Below are 26115 nucleotides of genomic sequence, written 5' to 3' on the forward strand. Positions count from 1 at the left end.
GAAAACCTCGGTGACATGGGTGGGGAATGGCTTCAAAAGGCTGACCTGGGGAGGAAGAGGGAGATGTGTGTGCGAATGCAAAATGCTCAGCTAGGAGGCCAGCACCACTGTAATAGCTACCATGGTGCCTGGAAATAGAAGCCCTATGGGAATAATAAGAAGGGGAGGCGCTTGCTGGGAATCAATGGAGGGGTGCGTAAAATGGTGTAAATCCAGAGAAGATGTTTGACTGTGCCCCTCTCCTATGACTATGGAGGAGCAGGATCAATGGCCTATGGCAAGGGGTGGACAATTGAGTGTTGTATAATTAATTTTCCTGGGTGTAAACCAATGAATGATGTGGGATATAGCTGGTTAAATAACCATGTTACAATATGTTAGGGTTGGTTAGTTAAATTTCAGTAAAATGATTGGTTAAGGAATAGCTAAGCAGAACTCAAGTTTTCCTATATAATCTGCAGTCAATCAGGAAGTAAGTGGGGGGGAAAGGGAACAGGGAATGGGGGTGGTAGAATTGGAATCATGTTTTGCTAAGGGGTGGGAACGGGAACAGGGACACAGGCAAGGCTCTGTGGTGTCAGAGCTGGGAAGGGGGACACTGAGGAAGGAAACTGGAATCATGCTTGCGGGAAGTTCACCCCAATAAACATCAAATTATTTGCATCTTTGGACTTGGGGTATTGTTGCTCTCTGTTCATGCAAGAAGGACCAGGGAAGTGAGAGGGTGAAGGAATAAGCCTCCTAACAGCATTATCCCCATGTTATTAATGGACGGAGCCACGCAGAAGTAAAGTGATTTACCCAAGGCCACCCAACGAGCCGGTGGCAGAGTTGATAATAAGCACCGGGAGTCCTGACCCCACAGCACCACTGCTCTGGCCATGCACTGGCATTGGTCCTCTGCATTGTGTTCTCTTAAAATCATACAATATTAGGGTTGGAAGAGAACTCAGGAGGTCATCTAGTCCAAAGCAGGACCAACACCAACTAAATGATCTCAACCAGGGCTTTGTCAAGCTGGACCTTAAAAACCTCTAAGGAAGGAGTTTCCATCACCTTCCTAGGTAACCCATTCCAGTGCTTCACCACCCTTCTAGTGAAATAGTGTTTCCTAATATCCAACCTAGACTTCCCCTACTGCAACTTGAGACCATTGCTTCTTGTTCTATTATCTGCCACCACTGAGAACAGCCGAGCCCCATCCTCTTTGGAACCCCCTTTCAGGCAGTTGAAAGCAGCTATCAAATCCCCCCTCATTCTTCTCTTCTGCAAGCTAAACAACACCAGTTCCCTCAGCCTCTCCTCATAAGTCATATGCCCCAACGATTCTCTCCAGTATGTCCTCATCCCTTCTGTAGGGGAAGGGACCAAAACTGGATGCAATAGTCCAGGTGTGGCCTCACCAGTGCCGAATAGAGGGGAATAATCACTTCCTTTGATCTGCTGGCAATGCTTCTACTAATGCAGCCCAATATGTCATTAGCTTTCTTGGCAACAAGGGCACACTGCTGACTCAAACCCCGATTCTTCTACACTGTAATCCCCAGATCCTTTTCTGCAGAATGGCTGCTTAGCCAGTCGGTCCCCAGCCTGTAGAGGTACCTGGGATTCTTCTATCTTAAGTGCAGGGCTCTGCACTTGTCCCTGTTGAACCTCATCAGGTTTCTTTTGGCTCAATCCTCTAATTTGTGTAGGTCCTTCTGTATCCTATCCCTACCCCCCAGCTTATCTACCTCTCTCCCCCAGTTTAGTGTCATCTGTGAACTTGCTGAGGGTGCCGTCTATCCCATCATCCAGTCATTAATAAAGATGTTGAACAAAACCGGCCCCAGGACCGACCCATCTTGCTTGTTTACCAGGGACCACATGCATAGAGAGCCTGTGCCTAAGGTCACCCTGTATATCCGTGGCTGAGCTGGGAACCTTCACTCCAAGTTTCCTGGTCTCTGCAGATGCTTTGTCTCTAGTTAAATGTCTTCGGCCAAATCCTCATCTTATAAGCTCCTTGCGGCAGGGTCTGTTTCTCCTTCAGTGTTTGCGAAGGGCCCAGCACAAGGGGCCCTCCACTTGAGCAGGGCCTCTGGAAGCTTCCACAACACAATTAATGATCAAAAATAATTAACACACTAATCCAGCCAAATCAGGGCCTCCCCCTCCCTTTGCCTTCAGCTACAGACAAAGGTCAAACCATTCTTGCCAGGTACAGAGCATTAGTAACTTGAATGCAGGTGAACACGGCGTCCCTATTGCCCTTGGAAGGAGAATTCATTCAGTCTCATTTCAGTGCTTAAAACCCCGGTGCTCCGCACTGGAGAAATACCCCAGAGGAGCCAGAGGAGCATGCAGAAAGTTCAGCTGTGGGAATCCAAGCACCTTCCAGTCGGGACAGTGCTGGGAAGACAGACTCAGCCTGGAACATTCGATTTCAATTCCACCTGGGAGAGACTGGGAGGAAATGAAGCAAGAGAGAGAGAACAAACCCTATGCAAACATTAATCCAATCTCTATCCTGCCTGTAGCCACACACACCCTTGTTCCATGGCAGCTTTGGGGGGAGGGAGGCCTCTGTCCCCAGGCAGGCCCCCAGCTGCCCTCTCTCCACAGGAACATTCTGTTGGTGTTGCTTTTTTCTAAGTCTGTTCCCCTGAAGCGACCCCAGTGACTGTGATGCGTTGGCAGGTTTCTGAAGGGCAGTGGAAGTGGAGTCTCGGAGTTCACACCTCAGAGGAGCAGGGAGCTCATAAACAGCAGCTAGTTGTGAAAAACTCAGATTCCTCTTGACAGGATGGCAATGGCTAAAGACTCCCTCTTCCAGCCTTTCCTCTTCATCCCACCGAATGAACAGCCCCTGCCAGAGCAGGAGTCCATTTCCCTCCCGGTGTGATGGAGAAATCATGGTTACGGCAGGGAACTCAATATGCCTGGGTTTTGTCTGTCATCCTACCACTCAATCTCTGTGTGACCTTGGCCAAATAATGTCTCCCCATACCTCAGTTTACCTATCTGTTTAATGGGGCATGACCATAGTGAGTTTCCTTTGCTAGGTGTTGTGAAGGTCCTTCAATGAAAGTTGCTGCACAGTATGATGACAGTTACTGGGGAGAATTTCTGATCTCTGATCCCTTAGTAACAGCCCTGTGTGCCTGCAGAAAGTGCCTGTGTCTCCCCTCAGGTATCTTCCTATAGATGTGTCTCTTTAGTATCTACCCATCCCACCTGGGACTTACAGGGTATCAGACACTATGCAGTTTAAAGCATTATCCCTAGTTTTCCTACTAATCAACTATAATTTTTAAATATGCACAAATGCACAGAGCAGCCAATTCTTCTCTGACTCAGCGCAGAGCCCAAGAGTTCTCATCTCCCTTTGGAAAGGTCACTTAATTATTGTTTACTCCTAAAGTTGGATAAAGAACCAAGAAGCCCAGACAGGCTGGTCTTCAGCCTGTTTACATTCAGATGCTCACTTTTCCTCTAGAGACTCCTCAAACCCCCCTGGGATTGCACAGAGCTATATTATAAATGTAGCACGTCTCTGTGTCAGCTCTCAGCGTGGGATGTTGCTGCAGATGCTGGAGTGAGAGAGGTGTGGGACACGGCTACCTGAGGGGGATTCCCTGGGAAGACACTTCTTGTTAAGGGTTCACAGGTACCCATTTCTTGCTGAGGAGCTCACCTGCGTGACAAACCCAGTACAACATGGATGTGATGCGACAGAGAATAGGCCTGTGGTCCTTTCCGCTCTGCACAGCCATTAAACATCCAAGGGCCTTTGCCACAGGGGATGAGTTCGCTTCAGTATCATGGGTTAAAATGTCCCTCTGCTGTGCCCTCCCGGGCTGATGGCCTCCAGCCCAAGGTGGCTGCATTTCAATGCCACAGTAGACTTTTCAGGATGAAAGGTGTTAGCAGATGGACAATGCGAGGCCAAATTCTGAGGCCCTGGCCCATCATTCACCAAGACCCCACTGAGGCAAAACTCCCTTTGGAGTAAGAACTGAGTAAAGACCTCGGGAGCCAGCTGTGTGTTAATGCACAGACACTGTCACCTTGTCCTCCTCTTGCATTTCAGGGCTCCGGTTGTTAACGGGGGAGCGGGGGCTGTTCCCTGACTTTAATCTCCATGGAGGTGCTTGGGCTCCTCACTCGAACAATTATATGAATGTTTCAGCACGGGCAACACATCTTTTCTCCTAGCTTCATTTAAGAAGTCAGCTCAAACGTTATGCTGGAAACTCAAAAAACAATTCAGCCGGAAGCAAACATCCGGCATGTGAAATTTTAGTCCAATTTTTTAAAGTTTGGCACATTTATAAGCAACTTAAAATGAGGTCTCCTAATTGAAGATGTCAGACATCCTTAACCAACGGTAGTGCCGTGCCACCAGCACCATATACAATGGCCAATCCATTTGTGAATCCCTTGTGTTTGACTAAGACCTGGTCTAAACTGGCATTTTATATCATAGAATCCTAGAGACATAGGGGGAGAAGGAACCACAAATGTTAGCTAATCTACCCCCCTGCCAAGATGCAGGATTTGTTGTGTCTAAACCATCCGGGACAGATGACTGTCCAGCCTCCTTTAGAAAACCTGCAGTTAAGCAGCCTCCATGATTTCCCAAGGCATCTGTTCCTTTGTCCTTCTGTTCCTACATTTAGGCAGCTTATGCTGAGATTTAATCTAAATCTGCTATGCTGTAGTTTGAACCCATTGCCTCTTGTCCTGCCCTTTGTGGCAAGAGTGAACATCTTTTCTCCATCTTCTTTATTTCAGAGTGATAGCCGTGTTAGTTTGTATTAGCAAAAACAGTGAGGAGTCCTTTTGGCACCTTAGAGACTAATACATTTATTTTGGCATAAGCTTTCATGGACTAAAACCCACTTCATCAGATCCATGAAGTGAAAAATGCAGCAAGCAGAGTATGTATTCTAACACATGAAAAGATGGGAGTTGCCTTACCAAGCGGGGGTTCAGTTCTGACAAGCCAATTAAATTAAGGTGGATGTGACCTATTTTCAACAGTTTAGAAGAAGGGGTGAATACCAAGTGAGGGAAAATTACTTTTGTAGGGCTAACGAGGCCAATGCAATCAAAGTGGCCCATTTCCAACTATTGACAAGAAGGTGTAAGTATCAGCAGAGGGAAAATTACTTTTGGTGGTGACCCATCCACTCCCAGTCATTATTCAGGCCTAATTTGATGGTGTCCAGTTTGCACATTAATTCCAGTTCTGAAGATTCTTGTTGGAGTCTGTTTTAATTTTGTTGTTGTTGAAGAACTGCCAGTTTTAAGTCTGTCATTGAGTTTTCCAGAGAGATTGAAATGCTCTACTACTGGTTTTTGAATGTTACAATTCTTGATGTCTGATTTGTGTCCATTTATTCTTTTGCATAGAGACTGTCTGGTCTGGCCAATATACACGGCAGAGGGGCATTGCTGGCACATGATGGCGTGTATCACATTGGTAGATGTGCAAGGGAACAAGCCCCTGAATGTTTGGCTGATGCGGTTAAGTCCTATGATGGTGTACCTTGAATAAATATGCTGACAGAGTTGGAAATGGGGTTTGTTGCAGGGATTGGTTCCAGGGTTAGTGTTTTGTTGTGTAGTGGCTGGTGAGTATTTGCTTCCGGTTGGGAGGCTGTCTGTAAGCAAGGACTGGCCTGTCTCCCAAAGTCTGTGAGAGTCAGTGATCATCCTTCAGCATTGGTTGTAGATCCTTGATGATGCGCTGGAAAGGTTTTAGTTGGGGGCTGTGGGTGACGGCTAGTGACGTTGTGTTACTTTCTTTGTTGGGTCCATTGTGTAGTAGTGACTTCTGGGTACCCTTCTGGCTCTGTCAATCTGTTTCTTCACTTCCTCGGTTGGGTACTGTAGTTTTAAAAATGCTTGGTAGTGATTCTGTAGGTGTCTCTGTCCGAAGGATTGGAGCAAATGAAGTTGTATCTTAGAGTTTGGCTGTAGACAATGGATCGTGTGGTGTGTCTTGGATGGAAGCTGGAGGCATGCAGGTAAGTATAGGGGTCAGTAGGTTTCCTGTATGGGGTGGTGTTTATGTGACCATCGCTTATTTGCACTGTAGTATTGAGGAAGTGGATCTCTTGTGTGGACTGATCCAGGCTGAGGTTGATGGTGGGGTGGAAATTGTTAAAATCCTGGAAGACTGCTGCCATGTCCCTCTCAGTCTCCTCTTTTCCAAACTAAACATACCCACTTCCTTCAGCCTTTGCTTATATGGCTTGAATTCTCTCCCTTTCATCATGTTTGTCTCTCGCCTCTGGTAATTTCCAGTTTCTCTACATCCTTCCTATACATTTGTGACCAAATTAGACACAGTTCTCGACCTGAGGCTGAACCAGCACCCAGTGCATCGGCACTATCACCTCCTTTGACTTGCACGTGATGCCTCAGCTAATGCATCCAAAAATTACATGTTATTTTTCTTGCAACAGCAAAAAAATCTATACCCCTGAGAGATGTAGCTATATCAACCTAACCGCGATATAGTTGGCATGGGGTCAACAGAAGAATTTTTCAATCCACTTAACTACCACCTCTTGGGGAGGTGGATTACCTGTGTGGATGCAAAACCCCCTGCCATAGGTGTAAGTGATAAGGAAGAACCTCTATAGCATTTTAAGTGTAGACAAGTCCTCAAGCAGATCTTCCAGAAAAACATCCAGTCTGGATCTACAGACATGCGGAGTTGGAGAATTCACCACTTCCCTCTGCAGTTTGTTCCAGATGTTAATCACCCTCAGTGCTAAAAATTTGGCCCTTACTTTCAGCTGCTATTTGTCTGGCTTTATCTTCCAGCCATTGGGCCTTGCTCTGCATTTCTCCGCTAGATTACAGAGTCAGTTATTTGTGTTTGTGTGTGTTTATATATTGCTTCCCCCCACAACTCCTGCTTTCACCTTGCTACTGAACACAGTTTTTAGCCAAAGTTGTTCACGCTCTTGACTGAGGAATTGTGGCTTCCAAGCTGTCTAATAAACTCTTCGTAAAGAACACCCAATTCTCATTCACATATTTCTCTCAAAATTTTTCCTCCCAATCAGTTTTGTTGATAATTTGCTTCACCTTAGAAGAATTAGCCCTTTTGAAACAAAAAGTGTCCATAGATGTTACTGGTTGGGAACTGTTCTCTGTTTGTCCATTTGAATGTAATCAGACCCATTCATTATTTTCCTTTCCTCTATCATAAGCCCCCTTCTTTGTATCTTCTCTAAACTAAACAGTCCCAAACTTTTCAGTCTGCATATGGCAGCCTTCCCCATTCTCATAGCCTGTCTCAGAAATGCTATATCCTTTATAGAGACTTCATGACCAGATCCAGAGCAGGATTTTCTCCATCCCATTCCTTAGGCATCCCATAGACTCATAGACCAGAAGGGACCAATATGATCATCTAGTCTGACCTCCTGCACAAGGCAGGCCACAGAACCCTACCCATCCACTTTTATAACAACCCCTAACCCAGGACTGAGTTATTGAAATCCTCAAAATTGGTCTGAAGACCTCAAGCTGCAGAGAATCCACCAGCAAGCGACCCATGCCCCACGTTGCAGGGGAAGGCGAAAAACCTCCAGGGCCCCTGCCAATCCGCCCTGGAGGAAAATTCCTTCCCGACCCCAAATATGGTGATCAGCTAAACCCTGAGCATGTGGGCAAGACTCACCAGCCAGCACCCAAGAAGGAATTCTCTGCAGTAACTCAGTTCCCATCCCATCCAACATCTCCCCGCAGACCATTGAGCAGACTTGGATTATCTTGGTGATAATCCAAGATCAATTGCCCAAATTAAACTATCCTATCATAACATCCCCTCCATATACTTATCAAGCTTAGTCTTAAAGCCAGATAAGTCTTTTGCCCCCACTACTTCCCTCGGAAGGCTGTTCCAGAACTTCACTCCCCTAATGGTTAGAAACCTTCGTCTAATTTCAAGTCTAAACTTCCTAATATCCAGTTTGTACCCATTCGTCCTCGTGCCTACATTAGTACTAAACTTAAATAATTCCTCTCTCTCCCTAACGTTAACCCCCCTGATATATTTATATAGAGCAAGCATATCCCCCCGCAGCCTTCTTTTGGCCAGGCAAAACAAGCCAAGCTCTTTGAGTCTCCTTTCATAAGGCAGGTTTTCCATTTTCTTTGTTTTGACCACTGCTATGAATGATGCCCAGGTCTTTCCTCTGAGGTGTCTTCTAGTTGGGATGTTTCTCTCTGGTACGTGTTTGTTAAAACTTTGTTTTTCTTTCCACTCTCAGATTTTGAGCAATTGAGTGAATGGGGAACTCCCTTTAGCATGGACTCTCTAGCCTGGCTTTCATTGCATTAAAGAACAATGATGGATAACCAATATTCACACTCTTGTTTCCTTTTGGTGCCTATTAAGGTTTAGTTGGGAATTGGCCCTGCTTTGAGCAGGGGGTTGGACTAGAAGACCTCCTGAGATCCCTTCCAACTCTGATATTCTATGATTCTATGATTCTAAGGTTTCTCACACAAGGATGTACAGGAATTATTGAGGCGGGGGGCACCATAAAATATGGAATTGGCATTGATAGGGTCATGTGTTCACAATTAATTTACCTGAATAATGAAAATGTCATTTTTCAGTGTGTGAAGAGCAACCAATCTGTTTCATCCATTAGAAAAACCTCCAACGGTACATTTAATGTCTTAAATTAACATTGTCTCTCCATACAGACATTTATACTGCGAGCATCACCCTAGACCCTGGGCACATGCTGGAAGTCAAGGGAACGTATAGTACATTCAGGAGACACCGTTCTGTCTCAGAGTTGGACACCTCCTCTTCTATTCCATGTCAGATTCCAACACAACTGCTTTCAAGAACCCCACTACCTTCATCCTGCTGGGCATTCCTGGGCTGGAGGCAGCCCACATCTGGATCTCCATCCCCTTCTGCACCATGTACACCATAGCCATCTTGGGGAACTTCACCATCCTGTTCATCGTGAAGACAGAGCCGAGCCTCCATAGGCCCATGTACTATTTCCTCTGCATGCTGGCCGTCACTGACCTTGTCCTGTCCTCTTCCATCCTGCCCAAAATGCTGAGCATCTTCTGGTTCAATTCCAGGGAGATCAATTTCAGTGCCTGCCTCACCCAGATGTACTTCATTCAATGCTTCTCAGGGATGGAGTCTGGGATCTTCGTAGCCATGGCTCTGGATCGCTATGTGGCCATCTGCAACCCCCTAAGACATTCCACCATCCTCACAAACCACTTTGTGGCCAAGATCGGCCTGACCGTGCTGCTGCGCAGCTGCCTGCTTATACTGCCCATTCCTATCCTGGCGAGGCAGTGGCCATATTGCAGAACCAACATCATCCCCCAACCATACTGCGCACACATAGCCATGGTGAATCTGGCCTGCGCCGACACCCGCATCAGTAGTTACTATGGCCTCTTTGTGCTATTCTGTGTGATGGCTCTGGATGTGATTTTTATCACCATGTCCTATACCCAGATCCTCAGAGCCATCTTCAGCCTCCCTACAAAGGACGCCCAGCTCAAGACTATTGGGACCTGCAGCTCCCATCTCTTTGTCATTTTATCCTTTTATATACCAGGTCTCTTCTTCTTCCTCAGGTACCAGTTTAACCAGAATGTGCCTGGGCATTTCCATGTTCTCATTGCCAGTGTGTACCACTTGATACCCCCCATGCTAAATCCCGTCATCTATGGGGTGAGGACGAAAGGGATCCGAGGCAGGCTGCTCCGTCTCTTTACTCATGAAGGAGCCTAAACTTTTCTCCTTCTGCTCTGTCCATCAGACCGAGCTCTGTGCAGAGCTGGCTGGTGACATGATGCTTGGCCTCCTTCCATGAATCACTGACTGGACAGTCAAAGTGACATTAATCAGTTTCCTGGCCTTACTGTGCTGTGTCAACCTGACAAACTGAGGAATCGGTCTGTGTACAAATCACTGACTTACAGGATTAGAATCATTCTAGTTGCTGGTAACTGGACCGCTGAGGCCATGTGCCCTTGTCATAAACAGATAGCTAAGGGTTAATGTCTCCTTCACCTATAAAGGGTTAACAAACAGTGACCTGCCAACACCTGACCAGAGGACCAATCAGGAGACAAGATACTTTCAAATCTCGTGGAGGGAAGCCTTTGTTTGTGGGTTTGGGGTTTGGCTTTGTTCTCTCTGGGTCCTGGATGGGGCTAGAGGTGCAACCAGGTTCTGACAATCTCCCTGCTACAGTCTCTTATCTATTCAGAATTGTAAGTAAGAAAAGGCGGTCATAGTCTTTTAATTTGTTTTTTTTCATTTGCATATGTGTACTTGCTGGAAGTAGCTTAAATTGTGTTTCTGCTGGAGAAAGTTTCTTTCTATTGTTTATAAGTTGAAAGACCCTGTATCTTTTTACCATCTAAAGTGCAGAGATAAACCTTTTACTTTTTCTTTCTTTTTTATTAAAAGTTTTGCTTGTAAGACCTGTTAATTTTTTCTCCTAGTTAAGGTTCAAGGGAATTGGTGGGAAGAAGGGAAGGATAAATTTTCTCTTTGTGTTAGATTCATGCAGCTTGAATTTGTAGTGCCTCTGGGTGAGGGGGAAGGTAACACTTCTCTTGGTGTGGTGATTCAAGAAGTTGAATCAGGTGATCTCCTAGTGTTCCCAGGGCGGGAAGGAGCTGGGAGGAAGAAGGGAGGGGGAAGGGAATGGTTTATTCCCCTTTGTTGTGAGACTCAGGGAATCTGGGTCTTGGGGTCCCCAGGGAAGGTACTGGGGGAGACCAGAGTCTATCAGGCGCTCTACTCTAAGTCCTGATTGGTGGCAGCCTGTCAGATCTAAGCTGGTAATTAAGCTTAGGGGAATTCATGCTAGTACCCATATTTTGGACGCTAAGGTCCAGATTTGGGAATTATACTATGACAGCCCTTCCCTGCCTATTCCCCCAACCCCACCTCTTTCTACAAGGCCCCTCCCCCATCCCAAGTATTTCCACAAGGTCCTGCTCCTTTCTCCATCTCTTCCCTCACATCCCCACCTCTGTTCTGCCACTTTCCCCAGAGTCACAGCCCTGTTGCTTGCTCCTTTCCTCCCCAACCCCATAAACTTTGTCCATCATCTCGACCTCCCTTCTTACCCAGGTGAACTCCCTCTGCTTCAGGGCTGGGACAGGAGCTGCTGCAGGCTGACAGAGAGCCTGGAGTGAGTGCAGCAAGGACGCAGTGCTGGGGGCGACAGGCAGATGAGAAGTGGAGAGGGAAGCCAGGAATCCATACAAAAGAAGCTGGGGGCTGGAACCAGGGCTGTGTTGCAGGCGGATGAGACTGTGCATCATGCAGCTTATGGGCCCTAAAGCTCAGCTACAGAGTCCTGAGGACAGAAACCATCGTGTGGCTTATTTCTTTAGCTTTTGGTTCCCTTTTGTTCCTCCTGACTGGGGGCCTGTAGCTGGCAGGATCCCTACACTAGGTTTGGGCAGGGAGCCCTTTGCTCTGAGCCAAGCCTCTGCGGCACGGCCAGGGATTAGCTTTGAAGCTAGGAGGACAATAGCTGGGAGAGGCGGAAGGATGGTCCCCTGCATTAGCGGAGAAGGTGAGATTCTGGGCAGAGGTTGGGTTTTCTTCAGTGCCCCATAGGGAGGGAGATAAGAAGCAGACCTACCTTTAGTCAGATATTAACACATCTAAACAGCATCTTATCTAGAACTACAGGACATCCATTGCCTAGGGCCTGAAGCTGAACAGTGAAGCTGAGTCTAACATACCCTCTGCATGATGCTTTTGATCACTACGTCTAGAATCTCTTTAGCAAGGCTGCTAGGCAGCATTATCCCCATGTTATCAATGGACTGAGCAACGCAGAGGTAAAGTGATTTACCCAAGGCTACACAAAGAGTCAGTGGCAGAGCTGAGAATAGAAACCAGGAGTCCTGACCTCCCCCCGCACCCGCCCAGCACCATTGATCTGGCCATGAACTGGCTTTGCTCCTCTGCTTTGTGTTAGAAGCAGGGAGACTATTTTTGTGTCGTGATTAGTAGAATTTCAATCCTTCTTAAACAGGAGGAATTTATTAAAGAAACAGCTAAAAACTACAGCCACAAAAACAGGATTCCGCACAGCTCAGTCTTCAGCCTTCTCTTAGAATCATAGAATATCAGGAAGGGAAGGGACCTCAAGAGGTATCTAGTCCAACCCCCTGCTCAAAGCAGGACCAACCCCAACTAAATCATCCCAGCCAGGGTTTGTCAAGCTGGGCCTTAAAAACCTCTAAGGATGGAGATTCCACCACCTCCCTAGGTAACCCATTCCAGTGCTTCACTGTCCTCCTAGTGAAATAATGTTTCCTAATATCCAACCTAGATCTCCCCCACTGCAACTTGAGACCTTTGCTCCTTGTTCTGTCTTCTGCCACCACTGAGAACAGCCGAGCTTCATCCTCTTTGGAACCCCCCTTCAGATAGTTGAAAGCAGCTATCAAATCCCCCCTCACTCTTCTCTTCTGCAGACTAAACAAGACAGTTCTCTCAGCCTCTCCTCATAAATCATGTGCCCCAGCCCCCTAATAATTTTTGTTGCCCTCAGCTGGACTCTCTCCAATTTCTCCACATCCCTTCTATATTGCAGGGACCAAAACTGGACACAGTACTCCAGGAGTGGCCTCACCAGTGCCGAATAGAGGGGAATGATCACTTCCCTCAATCTGCTGGCAACAATCCTACTAATGAAGCCCAATGTGCCTTTGGCCTTCTTGGCAACCAGAGCACACTGCTGACTCCTATCCTGCTTCTCATCCACTGTGATCCCCAGGTCCTTTTCTGCAGAACTGTTGCTTAGCCATTTGGTCCCCAGTCTGCAGCAGTGCATGGGATTCTTCTGTCCTTAAGTGCAGGACTCTGCACTTGTCCTTGTGGAACCTCATCAGATTTCTTTTGGTTCAATCCTCTAATTTGTCTATGTCACTCTGGACCCTATCCTTTTCCTCCAGCGTATCTACTTATCCCCTCTGTTTAGTGTCATCTGCAAACTTGCTGAGAGTACAATTAATCCCATCATTTAGATCATTAATAAAGATGTTGAACAAAACTGGCCCCAGGACCGACCCCTCTTGCTTGTTTACCAGGGACCACATGCTGCCTTGAACTCGGCACAGTGCATAGAGCCCAAGGATGTGCTGCACAGAACCAGATCAGTGCAGCATGTGACTTGAAGGCCTTGATCAGGACTTTTTGAGAACAACACACTAGAAATAATGACTAATAATCTCCATGTAATGCATAGACAGCCTGTGCCCAAGGTCACCCAGTGTATCCATGGCTGAGCTGAGACCCTTCACTCCAAGTTTCCTGGTCTCTGCAGATGCTTTGTCTCTGGTTAAATGTCTTGGGCCAAATCCTCATCAGTGGAGATCCCCAGCACTAGAGAAACCAGTGGAGAGAGAGCGCCATGCCTCTGTGCTGCTGCATGGACCGTACAAGCCAGGTCTGAGAGAGACTAAGCAAGGGATTGGCAGCTAGGGACTCATGGGGTATATTCCCTGCTCAAGACACTTCCCTTCCTGATGCCTCAGTTTCCCCATCTGTAAAAGTGGGATACCTCCTGGGAGTAGTGACACTAGTTGGGGAATCACCTGTCAGCAGTGAACTCTGTGACCATGTGTCACTGTGCCTCAGTGTGACACAGCTGAGGATGCCAAATTCAGGACAAGCTGCAGTCTCCTGAGGCATCCCAGCCCTTGGCTATCTACCTTGACACTAGGATCTATGATGAGCAGTCAGTGAAAACCACTTTCACCACATATAGGGTCCTTCTAATTTCAAGAGAACAGCCACTTAGCCAGGTCAATATATAACTCAGATCTTACCTAGTGATCAGTCTGCTGCCAATCCTTTAGCAATGAAAAAATAAAGGTTTAATAATAAAATAAAAGAAGAGGCGCTATAAATGGTTTATAGGTCAGATACATGCAAGTGATTTTTCTGTGTTCATAGATCAGAATCATCGCAGTGATGATATAAACTGTCTCCTTGCAAAAGTCTCTCTGGAAATTACCGAAGCTGGTTGCTGGTCATCAGTCTTTGTTCAGAGCTTCTGTGTTGGAAATCTGGTGTAGGGAAAGGAAGACAAGATGAAGATGTCTCAGGGGTTCTTTTATATCCTCTGTCTTGTGCATGGCATTTTACTGTCCCAAACAAAGCCTATACAACAAATCGTCAATATACATAACTTCAGACACAAAGAAGATACATGCCTATAAACAAGACAATCATACTTAGGGAATCATAATTTTCACATTCACTCCTGACATGGCATACTTTGCACAAGATGTGTTGCAATTGTATAACAGTGATGTGATAAACTTAGAGATAAGGGTAACATAGAATCCCTCCTGGGAAGCTGTTCTAAATCACTTTACCTGTAAGGGGTTAAGAAGCTCAAATAAGCTGGTTGGCACCTGACCAAAAGGACCAATAAGGAAAGAAGATACTGTCAAATCAGGGGCAGGGGAGGTTTTGTTTGGGCTCTCTTTGTTTGTTCCCTCTCCGGACGGAGAGAGAAACTAGGCAAGTAAAACATCTCCTGAAAACATACCTGGAATGATCAATTGTAAGTAGGGGCAAGGAAATGTGTTAGATTATCTTTTGTTTTAGCTTGTGAATTTTCCCTATGCTAAGAGGGAGTTTTAGTCCTGTTTTTTGTAACTTTGAAGCTGAGCTGTCATAAACAGATAAGTAAGAGTTAATAGAACAGAAGTGCTTCCTATCTCTTTGCCTGGAAAGGGTGAACAAGATCAGTGAGCCTGGCTGTCACCTGAGCAGAGGACCAATCAGAGGACAGGATACTTTCAAATCTTGAGGGAGGGAAGTTTTTGTGCTGTGCTGTTAGTGTTTGGTTGTTGTTCACTCTGGGGGCTCAGAGGGATCAGACGTGCAACCAGATTTCTCTCCAATCTCCGTGATACAGGCTTTTATAAGTTCAGAATAGTGAGTACTAGGTAGATAAAGCGAGTTAGGCTTATGGTTGTTTTCTTCATTTGCAAATGTGTATTTGGTTGGAAGGAGTTCAAATTGGTATTTTGCTGAAAGGATTTTAATTTGTACTTGTATACTCAGACTGGGAGGGTGTTCCCAGTATCTATAGCTGAAAGACCCTGTAACATATTCCATCTTAAATTTACAAAGATAATTTTTACTGTTTTTCTTTCTTTAATTAAAAGCTCTGGATTCACCAGGGAATTGGTGGGGAGAAAGGAGGGAAGGGGGAGAGAAAGGTTAATTTCTCTCTGTGTTAGGATTACTTTCTCTCTCAGGGAGAGTCTGGGAGAGGGAAAGAGAAGGACGGAGGAAGGTGAATTGTCCTCTCTGTTTTAAGATTCAAGGAGTTTGAATCACAGTGATCTTCCAGGGTAACCCAGGGAGGGGAAGCCTGGGAGAGGCAATGGTGAGGGAAAGGGTTTACTTTCCTTGTGTTAAGATCCAGAGGGACTGGGTCTTGGGAGTCACCGGGCAAGGTTTTGGGGGGACCAGAGTGTACCAGGCACTGGAATTCCTGGTTGGTGGCAGCACTACAAGTACTAAACTGGTGATTAAGCTTAGAGGAATTCATGCTGGTACCCCACCTTTTGGACGCTAAGGTTCAGAGTGAGGAATTATACCATGACATGAGCCTAGAGGGGAATTCTCTGTGTTTTACATTTTTTATTACCCTGTAAAGTTACCTTCTGTCCTGATTTTGCAGATGTGATTCTTTTACTTTTTCTTTAAATAAAGTTCTTCCTTTAAGAACCTGATTGATTTTCAGTGTCCTAAAGGCAAAGGGTATGGTCGGTACTCACATTACTCTCAAACCTCCTCCAGAAAGGGGGTGAAGGGGCTTGGGGGAATAGAGACTCTAAGTGACCCTTTTCCTCAATTTTTGTCTAAATCACTTGGTGGTGGCAGCAATACCATCCAAGGATAAGGAAAGGATTTGTACCTTGGGGAAATTTTAACCTAAGCTGGTAGAATATAAGCTTAGGGGGTCTTTCATGTGGGTCCTCACATATGTCCCCCAGAGTTCAGAGTGGGGAGGGAACCCTGACAAGTGGTAACAACAATGATAAAAATGATCCTATTCAATCTCACAGCATCACACCATGTTCTCGTCCCATGAGGGTGCGACAGCTGCTAGCCACCTAATCAAGGCCCATTGCCTGGGTTCTAGCAGGGCACGCAGCTGGGACCCTAGAGCCACTGGAAGGTGGGAAGAGCAGACAAAACCATGCTTTGATGCAGGGAGCTTGGTCCTTTTACAAAGAAAGGAGGAAAGAGTTCTTTAAAACTGAGAGCTGGACTTGGCTGTTTCCTCCAGGCACCACCAGCCATCCCCCTTGGCTTTGAACAACTTGCCCAGAGATGTGAGAGTCCCTGTGTTTTCTGGGACTAGCCCAAGAACAGACTTCCTGTGATGGGATCCCCGGTGTGCAACTAGGACTGTTGGACTGCTGAGCCCTCTGTCCCACTAACCTGGGGTGTCCCTCTGTCACTGTGATGCTGTGTCAAGCCCCAAACCTATGGCAGGTACTGCGCTTACACAGCCATCCATAGGCAGAGACATAGCCAACTGAGTTACATGAATAATCTCCCAGCCACTCAAAACTAACACTAGAGAGGCTCGAGCCAATTCCGCCCAGCTCCTCAGCCTTCTACACCAAAACTGCATTGTCCTGCCCTGCTCTGAAGCCTGGCCAGTGTAAGTTCATTACCCAGTTCACCCCTCCCTCTATGTGGAGGACACACGCTAGCCTTTGTAACCTGATCTGAGATTTCCCAAGCACTTGAACCAAAACACATGTTTTAGGTAAAATAAAAAACTCAATAATAATGAGGGATTCCAGTTATCCCCATATTGACTGAGTACATGTCACCTCAGGACAGGATGCAGAGAGAAAGTTTCTTGGCACCTTAAATAACTGCTTCTTGGAGCAGCTAGTCCTGCAACCCACAAGAGGAGAGACGATTCTTGGTTTAGTCCCAAATGGAGTGCAAATCTGGTGACAAATCTGAAGAACTGTCCCAGACTGAGGTGTCATTACAGAAGGTTTTCGGAACAAATTGATAAACTAAACAGTAATAAGTCTCCAGGACCAGATGGTATTCGCCCGAGAGTTCTGAAGGAACTTAAATGTGAAATTGCAGGACTACTAACTGTAGTCTGTAACATAGCATTAAAATCAGCTTCTCTTCCAGATGACTGGAGGACAGCTGGTGTGGTGCCAATGTTTTAAAAAGGGATCCAGAGTTGATCCTGGCAACTACAGGCCAGAAAGCCTGGCTTCAGTACTGGGCAAACTGGTTTAAACCATAGTAAAGAACAACATTGTCAGACACATACATTAATTGCTGGGGAATAGTCAACATGGTTTTTTCTAAAGGGGAATCAAGCCTCACCAAACTACTATAATTCTCTGAGGGGGTCAACAAGCATATGTGCTGGTGGGGGTTCAGCTCCCTTCTCCCTCTCAGTTCCCAGGCACAGTTTGCTGGAAAAATAACAGTCCAGAGTCCAATCTGCAGGCAATTAGATGAGTTTATTGGGGCTAAACAATCAAGCATATTCTGAAGGGCTTCACACCAGTCAGGCTATCTCTATACCCTGATAGAGTTTAACCATACTCCAAAGCCCTTCACACTAGTTGGGCTATCTCTATATGCCAATAGTTTTCCTCTTCCCCTCTCTCTTCTACTATTCTATATCACTGGTCTACAATTTTTGAGAAGTCATCGGCTTCAGAGATAAAATGTGATATTTATTATGTATTTTGATGTGCTGAATTCAAATATGACAATTAAAACAACTGATTGGCTACTGTTTCTAAGATATTTAAGTTTTTACATTTTATGTCTAGGTATATTGTGTAGATAGTAGAGTTTTAATCATAAATTGTAAACCTAGGTCTTTTCATGTATTTATGGTTGCTTTACATAATAATATTTCACCTGTCCTGTTTATGTAAGACTTTAAAAATAAGCAAAAGGGTTATCTAAATAAAATGTATTATGAAACAAAAGGCAAAAAACTATGATGTACGTAGTTTAGTCCTATTCAGTGTCTACTCGGCGCTTCTTGGCTAGTCTCTTGTATTCATTAAATGGAGCATCTCTTGTCATTGTCCAGCAATAGTCTGCAAGCATTGATGGGCTCCATTTGCCCTGATAGCCTGCCAGGAGATTCCACTGCTGTAGTCTGGAGCCCAACAGCTCTGCCTTACTCTTGGGTAGTTCCAAATCCCTGACAAGGTCATTCAGTTCACCTTGTGTTATGAGGTGTGGTTCAGAGGAGGAGGATGGGAGAAAATGTGGGTCCTGTGACATTGATGGTTCAGGACCAGAAGTTTCATCCTCTTCCTCTTCCTCGTCTGACTCAAGTAAGAATGATTCTGATGCATCAGGAACTGGCAGTCCTTCTCCGTGGGGTACTTGGCGTATAGCTGATGGAATGTTTGGATAATGCACAGTCCACTTTTTCTTCTTTGACACACCTTTCCCAACTGGAGGCACCATGCAGAAGTAACAATTGCTGGTATGATCTCTTGGCTCTCTCCAAATCATTAGCACTGCAAAAGGCATAGATTTCCTTTTCCTGTTCAACCAATGGCGAAGATTTGTTGCACAAGTGCTGCAGCATATGTGTGGGGCCCACCTCTTGTCCTGATCTCCAATTTTGCAGCCAAAGTAAAGGTGATAGGCTTTCTTAACCATAGTGGTTATACTGCGCTTTTGGGATGCAAAAGTCACTTCACCACAAGCATAGCAGAAGTTATCTGCACTGTTCACACCAGTACGAGGCATCTCTGCTCACTTTGGCTAAACAGAAATGTGTCTCTTTGCAAAATCAAACACTGACAAATAAGAGAGCACGATACTATGATTTCTAGAGCTGATATAGGGCAATTTGTTCAGCAGAGCGATGTAAGCTTCTTTATGATTGCATCATCCATGACTTCTAGGAAGAACATGATGCAATTCATATCATGTATGACGCAATACGAGCTTCAGATTTCATCATTCATTGTTTTGCCTAAAAAGCAAGTACTGTCCAAACCCAGTCATAGATTTATTCATAGATCCAGTCAAAGATGTGTTTTAGTCATTTCTGGTTTAATTTGAGATCTCTTCCCTTTATAACTCACTTATCCTCCGCCATTCCCAAGTCAAGGGTCGTATATACTGACCCAATAGCACATCTTGAAAACTAGAGCCAATCAACAATTTTAAGCATCATTTTCGTTCTCATTGACCCAGAATTAGTAAAGTTGAACTACATTTATTTCAGAAGCATTTTGGCTGTAGAGCAGTGTATGCCGAAAGAACGCTCTTCTCCTGACTCCTAGCTCTGCATGCTGATGGAGCTCCCTCTTCTGCCCCCCTCTTCTGGGCAAATGTATTTATTCTAGAAGTGCTCCTCCCGTGGTACCATCCTTACAATATATGGCTGTGTTCCATTCAGGGATGGGGGTCTTGAGTCTAGGGGCAAGGCAATGAGGCCACCTCTTTTGTACCCGTGGAACTCCGTTGCAGAAGATGTTGTGAAGTCCAAGACCATAACAGGGTTCAAAAAAGAACTAGATAAATTCATGGAGCATAGGTCCATAAGTGGCTACTGGACAAGATGGGCAGGCGTGGTGTCCTTAGCCTCTGTTTGCCAGAAGCTGAGAATGAGCAACAGGGGGTGGATCACTTGCTGATTACTTGTTCTGTTCATTCCCTCAGGGGCACCTGGCACTGGCCACTGTAGGAAAACAGGATCCTGGGCTAGACGGACCTTGGTTCTGACCAGTATGGTCATTGCTATATATGTTCTTATGTCTGTCATGAGAAAGTGCTAACCTGTCTTACAGCACCTTGCTCCCGTGGAGGGCTCACAGCTGATGGTTCCATGTGGAAATAGGCACCTCTCTCCAGTCCATTAGCCAGGCTCCTAGAGGCCCAAATCAGTGGGATTTAGGTGCTTAAGGACCTTTGTGAACTACTAGAAAAAAACCCCATTGGATGATGATTCCCTATGGACCCTAGTGGGTGCTGTTTACCATTCCCCATAGGTACCAGTGGACTGGAAAGAAGCTTGTGTGATCTGAGTGCATTATCCTGCTTCTTTCCAAATACAGCACAGAATGGTTTATTGAACATTTTCGCCCCATGTGTATCACTATTAACAGTGTTACCATCTCCATCTAGTAAAGACCTATACTGCTATTAAGATTTCCTTTGTTTCTAATATACTAACAAAATCTTATCATTATTTTCCTCAGCCCTGCTAGCCATGGATTTGTCTCTGGTGTCTTTTGCTTCCCTTATCCATTTGCTACATTTTATAACTTTCATATCTATCAATTGCTATCCACTTTCCCTGCTTTACAAGCACTGATGGATGATCTCCTCCTATCAAAGGCCAGACTGAACAAAGGACTGAAGGACCCATCCCAGGTGTGGATGTACTCCAGAGACTTGATTTGAACCTGCAGTTTGTTCCATCACTACTACAACCCTGAACTAAGAACATTGCCATTACTGTTTGTAATTGATTCCATTTAACCAATTTTTGCTCTCATTTATATTTCTTTCTTTTTATCAATAAACATTTAGATTTTAGATTCTAAAGGATTGGCAACAGCATGATTTGTGGGTAAGATCTGGCTTGCATATTGACCTGGGTCTGGGGCTTGGTCCTTTGGGATCAGGATAAGTTTTTTTTTTCTTTTACTGGGATATTGGTTTTCATAACCATTCATCTCCCTCCATAAGGAGTGGCCCCGGTTTTCATACTGGTAAACTGAAATGTCTAAGGAAATTGCTTTTATGACTTCTGGTTAGCCAGTAAGGTAAAACAGAAGTCCTCTCTGTCTGGCTGGTTTGGTGTGTCTTAGAGGTGGAAAACCACTAGCCTGGGGCTGTGAATGCCCTTCTCTAAGGTATTTTTCCTGAATTCATACTCAGTTGTGTCCCACCAAAGGCAGCATCATTACACAGGTCTGTAATGAAGGAAAGAAGGATCCACCCTGGAGATGGAACAACTGAAACCCCCCAAGGGCTTGAAACTCTTAAGCAATTCAGCAGGCTCCAGGAAGAGATTCAGACAGAGTTTGAGATATATCTACGCAAACATCTGGGTTGGTGAGAAAGGAGACCAGCAAGAAATAGCAATCTTCTTAAACAGTGCAGGACTTGAGGCAGTGGACGTCTTTACTAGCCTGCAACTGAGGCTTTGTCTACACTAACGCTTTTGTAGGTAAAACTTTTCTCTGCCAGAGTTGTGAAAAAAAACAACACACAGTCCTGACCAAGAAAAGTTTCACTGACCAAAGAGCCGGTGTGGACAGCCCCATGTTGGTGGGAGACGCTCTCCAGCCGACACAGTTCCTGCCGCACAGGGGTGGTTTAATTATTTTGGCGGGGAGCTCTATCCTGCCAGCGTAGAGCGGCTACACAGCACACCTTGCAGGGAGCAGCTATAGCAGTACATTTGTGCTGCTGTGAGGTGTGTAGTGCAGACATAGCCCCAGTGAGGCAGAGCGAGCAGGTTATTACACCCTTTACAGAAATGTGAAGAGCCTTGTGTAGCGCAAAAGAGCAAAACACTCGAAAGGTGAAATTTTTACCTGAGAGAATCACAAACACCCAACATCACAAACTTTGCATTGGATACAACACACTCTTATTATAATGATGAGCATGGGGGTGCAGAGTGTTCCCCCGAGGTACAGAGCATCACACGTGTTGGCAGGTTTCTGAGTGGGAGCGGAAGTGGAGTCCCTGAGTTCACACTTTACAGGAGTGGGGAGCTCACTGACTTCAGCTAGTTCTGAAAACCTCAGGTTCATCCTGAGAGGGTGGCTCCCTCTTCCAGCTTTTCCTTTGCATTCCACCCAATGAACAGCCCCTGCCAGAGCAGGAGTCCATTTCCCTCCCGGTGTGACAGAGAGACCATACTTATGGCAGGGAAGTCAGGACGCCTGGGTTCTGTCTGTCATCCTGCCACTCAATCTCTGTGGGACCTAGGCCAAATAATGTCTCCCTGTGCCTCAGTTTACCAGTCCGTTTAATGGGGCTATGGTCATAGTGACTTTCCTTTGCTAGGTGTTTTGAAAATCTTTCAATGAAAGGTGCTGCACAGTATGATCATAGATCATACTGGTGAGAATTGCTGATCTCTTATCCCTTACTAACAGAATCAGACCCTATGGAATTTTAAGCATTATCTCTTTTTATCCTACTAATCAACTATAATTTTTAAAATGCAAGAAGCAGCCAATTCCTCTCTGACTCAGCACAGAGTCCAAGAGATCTCATCTCCCTTTGGGAAGGTCCCTTAATTACTGTTTACTCCTAAAGTAGGATAAAGAGCACAGAAGCGCAGACAGGCTGGTCTCCAGCCTGTTTACATTCAGATACTCGCTTATCCGCTAGAGGCTGAGCAAACCCTGCTGGGATTGCACAGACCTATATTATGAATGGAGCACACCCCTGTGTCAGCTCTTGGCAGATGCTGGGGTGAGAGAGATGTGGAACACGGCTACCTGAGGGGGATTCCCAGGGAAGTTGCTTCCACCTCAGAATTCACAGGTACCCTTGTCTTGCTGAGATATTCACCTGCTCAACAAACCCAGTGCAATGTGGGCATGATGGGATCAATAATAGGTCTGTGGTCCTTTCCGCTCTGCACAGCCAGCAAACATCCAAAAGCCTTTGCCACAGAGGATGAGTTTGCTTAAATATCATGGGCTAAAATGTCCCACTTTGCTGTGCCCTCCCGGGCTGATGACATTCTGCCCCAAATTTGCTTTATTTCAGTGCCACAGTGGATCCTTCAGGATGCACAATACAAGGCCAAATTCTGAGGCCCTGGCCCATAATTTACCAGAACCCACTGAGGCAAACCTGCCGTTGAATTAAGAACTGAGTAAAGACTTCAGGAGCCAGCTGTGTGTTAATGCAGAGACACTGTCACCTGGTCCTTTGCTTGCATTTCAGGGCTCTGGTTGTTAACAGGGGAACAGGGGCTGTTCCCTGACTTTTATCTCCATGGAGGTGCTTTGGCTCCTCACTCAAACAATTATATGAATTTTTCAACATGGGCAACACATCTTTTCTCCTAGCTTCATTTGAGAAGTCGGCTCAAATGTTATGCTAGAAACTCAAAATAGAATTCAACCAGAATCAGACACCCAGCATGTGTCATTCTCCATCCCATTCCTTAGGCATCCAAACATTTTCTTTGCTCTGGCCACTGCTGTGAATGAGCAGGTGTTTCCATCTATCTGCTAACAATGGCGCCCAGGTCTTTCCCCTGTGGTGTCTTCTAGTTGGGATGTTTCCCTCTGGTACGTGATTAGTCAAAGCTTTTTTTTTCCCTCCTCTCTCAGGTTTTGAGCAACTGGGTGAATGGGGAACTCCCTAGAGCAGGGACTCTCTAGCCTGGATTTCGTTGCATTAAGGAACAATGTCATAAACAGATAGTAAAGGGTTAAGAAGTTCACCTACCCTAACTGACACCTGACCAGAGGAACCAATGTGGGGACAAGATTTTTCAAGAGGAAGGAGGGAAGTTTTTCCTTTGTTCTATTCATTAAGTTCTATGCCGGAGTGAAAAGATCCAGGAATCAAGCAGGGTAGTGGAAGGAATAAATTAGCTGATGTTTATTTCCTTTTGTGACTTCTTTTGCATAAGAGGGCGATTTAAATTGGGTTTTTCTTCTGTGTAACTTTAAGGTTTTGCCCAGAGGGACTCCCTCTGTGTTTTGAACCTGTTGTCTGTGAGATTTCCTTGCATGTTAATCTCACTGAGATTTTCATTTCACTTTCTTTTTCTTTAATTAAAAGTCTTGTTTTAAGAACCTGGTTGATTTTAATTTGTTTCAAGATCCAAGGGGGTTGGATCTGGATTCACCAGGAACTGGTGGGGGAAAGGGAAATTAAACTCCAGTCCTGTCAGGAAAGGGAGAATGAGTAATTTCTCTTTGGTTTAAGATCCAAGGATTTTGGATTGTGTTCACCAGGGAATTGGTGGAGAGGGAGAAGGAAAAATTTCCAAATGACTTTCTCATAAACATGTGTTTAAACCTTTTGGTGCTGACAGCAATTGGATCTAAGCTGGTAATTAAGCTTAGGGGTTCTCATGGAGGTCCCCACATCTGTACCCTAAAATTCAGAGTGGAGGTGAAACCTATGATAGGAACAATGATGGATAACAAGTATCCACACTCTTGTTTCCTGCTGGTGCCTATTAAGGTTTCCCACATCAGATGTGTAGGAATTATTGAGGCAAGGGGCACCATAAAATATGGAATTGGCATCAGTAGGGTCAGTCTTCATAATTTATTTCTCTGAATAATGAACATGTTATTTGTCAGCGTGTGAAGAGAGGACAATCTGCTTCACTCATGACAACAACCTCCAGTAGTGCATGTTAACATTGTGTCTCCATCCAGGAATATTTTCTGCAACCAACACCCTAGAGCTTGGGCACATACAGGAAGTCAGGGGAACGTATGGTACATGCAGGAGACCCCGTTCTGCCTCAGAGTTGGACACCTTCTCTCTTGTTCCATGTCAGATTCCAACACAACCGACTTCACCAACCCCTCCACCTTCATCCTGCTGGGCATTCCTGGCCTGGAGGCGGCCCATGTCTGGATCTCCATCCCCTTCTGCACCATGTACGTCATAGCCATCTTGGGGAACTTCACCATCCTGTTCGTTGTGAAGAGGGAGACGAGCCTCCATGGGCCCATGTACTATTTCCTCTGCATGCTGGCCATCAGCGACCTGGTCCTGTCTACGTCCACTCTGCCCAAAACACTGGGTATCTTCTGGTTCAATTCCAGGGAGATCAGTTTCAGTGCCTGCCTCATCCAGATGTACTTTTTTCACTCCTTCTCAGCGATGGAGTCTGGGATCCTCATGGCCATGGCTTTTGATCGCTATGTGGCCATCTGCAATCCTCTGAGATATTCCATGATCCTGAAAAACTCTGTTGTGGCCAAGATAGGCCTGGCTGTGGTGCTGCGTGGTGCCATGTTCGCACTACCCTTTCCCTTACTAGTGAGAAGGTCGCCATATTGTACAACTATTATCCCCCAATCGTATTGTGAGCACATAGCTGTGGTGAAGCTGGCCTGCGCCGGCATCCGCATCAGTAATTGCTACTGGCTCTTTGTGGTATTCTCTGTGATTGTACTGGATGGGTCTTCTATTGCCGTGTCCTACACTCTGATCCTCAGGGCCATCTTCAGCCTCCCCACAAAGGATGCCCGGCTCAAGACTTTTGGGACCTGCAGCTCCCACCTCTGTGTCATCTTAGCCTTTTACATCCCAGGTCTCTTCTCCTTTCTCACACACAGGTTTGGCCACAATGTGCCCCTGCATTTCCACGTTCTCATGGCCAATGTGTACCTCCTGGTGCCCCCCATGCTAAATCCCATCATCTATGGGATGAGGACCAAACAGATCCGGGTAAGGCTGCTCCAGCTCTTTACCAATAAAGGGACCTAAAAGTTTTCTCTTTGTGCACTGGTTCTCAGTCTGAAGTCCAGGCAGAGCTGGCTGGTGACATGGTGCTGGACCCTCTTCCCTGAACCACTTACTGATCAGTCGAAAACACATTAAATCCTTTCCTGGCCTTACTGTGTCAGCGTGACAAACTGGGGAATCAGTCTATGCACAATTCATTGGGTTCCCACCTTTCTAATTGCTGGTGACTGGAACATTTCCACCTCCATCCTCAGCTGCAAGGGGCAAATTCCAGATTTTCTTAGGGTGCATCCACTTTGATCATGATTCCAGGGGCTTCTTGAAAACTCTTGGGTTTTGGCAGATAACTTAGCAATTAGCTGACGGGAGCACAGTATCTAATTCCTATATAAAAGAAAGAAAGAGAAATAAGTATTAGACCCACTCAGCTCTAATACTAATATGTTCTGACATCTTGTGGCAAGTCACTTAACAGACACTGGTAAGATTTAAAATGTTAATGTATGTCATAACTATAAAGGGAGAGGAACAGCCCTTCTGTGTACAATACTATCAAATCCCTCCTGGCTAGATACACCAAAATCCTTTTATCTGGAACGAGTTAAGAAGCT

At 45.6% G+C, this 26115-nt stretch overlaps 2 protein-coding genes across 2 annotated transcripts; both read left to right on the top strand.

Annotated features, from left to right (window-relative positions):
• The first annotated feature begins 8836 nt into the window (after positions 1–8836).
• Positions 8837–9784, top strand: LOC127051868 (olfactory receptor 52R1-like). Its single transcript, XM_050954848.1, has one exon. It carries the CDS (start codon positions 8837–8839, stop codon positions 9782–9784), a length of 948 nt encoding a protein of 315 aa, XP_050810805.1.
• Positions 9785–24574: 14790 nt separating this feature from the next.
• Positions 24575–25525, top strand: LOC127038836 (olfactory receptor 52E4-like). Its single transcript, XM_050931899.1, has one exon. It carries the CDS (start codon positions 24581–24583, stop codon positions 25523–25525), a length of 945 nt encoding a protein of 314 aa, XP_050787856.1. The 5' UTR covers positions 24575–24580.
• The last annotated feature ends 590 nt before the right edge of the window (positions 25526–26115 follow it).

The sequence above is a fragment of the Gopherus flavomarginatus genome, chromosome 1 (genome assembly GCF_025201925.1).
Source record: "Gopherus flavomarginatus isolate rGopFla2 chromosome 1, rGopFla2.mat.asm, whole genome shotgun sequence".
Classification (NCBI taxonomy): domain Eukaryota; kingdom Metazoa; phylum Chordata; order Testudines; family Testudinidae; genus Gopherus; species Gopherus flavomarginatus.

Bases quoted from the DNA above. Each gene is read 5' to 3' on its own strand.
- LOC127051868 (XM_050954848.1), top strand. From the start codon at position 8,837: ATGTCAGATTCCAACACAACTGCTTTCAAGAACCCCACTACCTTCATC.
- LOC127038836 (XM_050931899.1), top strand. From the start codon at position 24,581: ATGTCAGATTCCAACACAACCGACTTCACCAACCCCTCCACCTTCATC.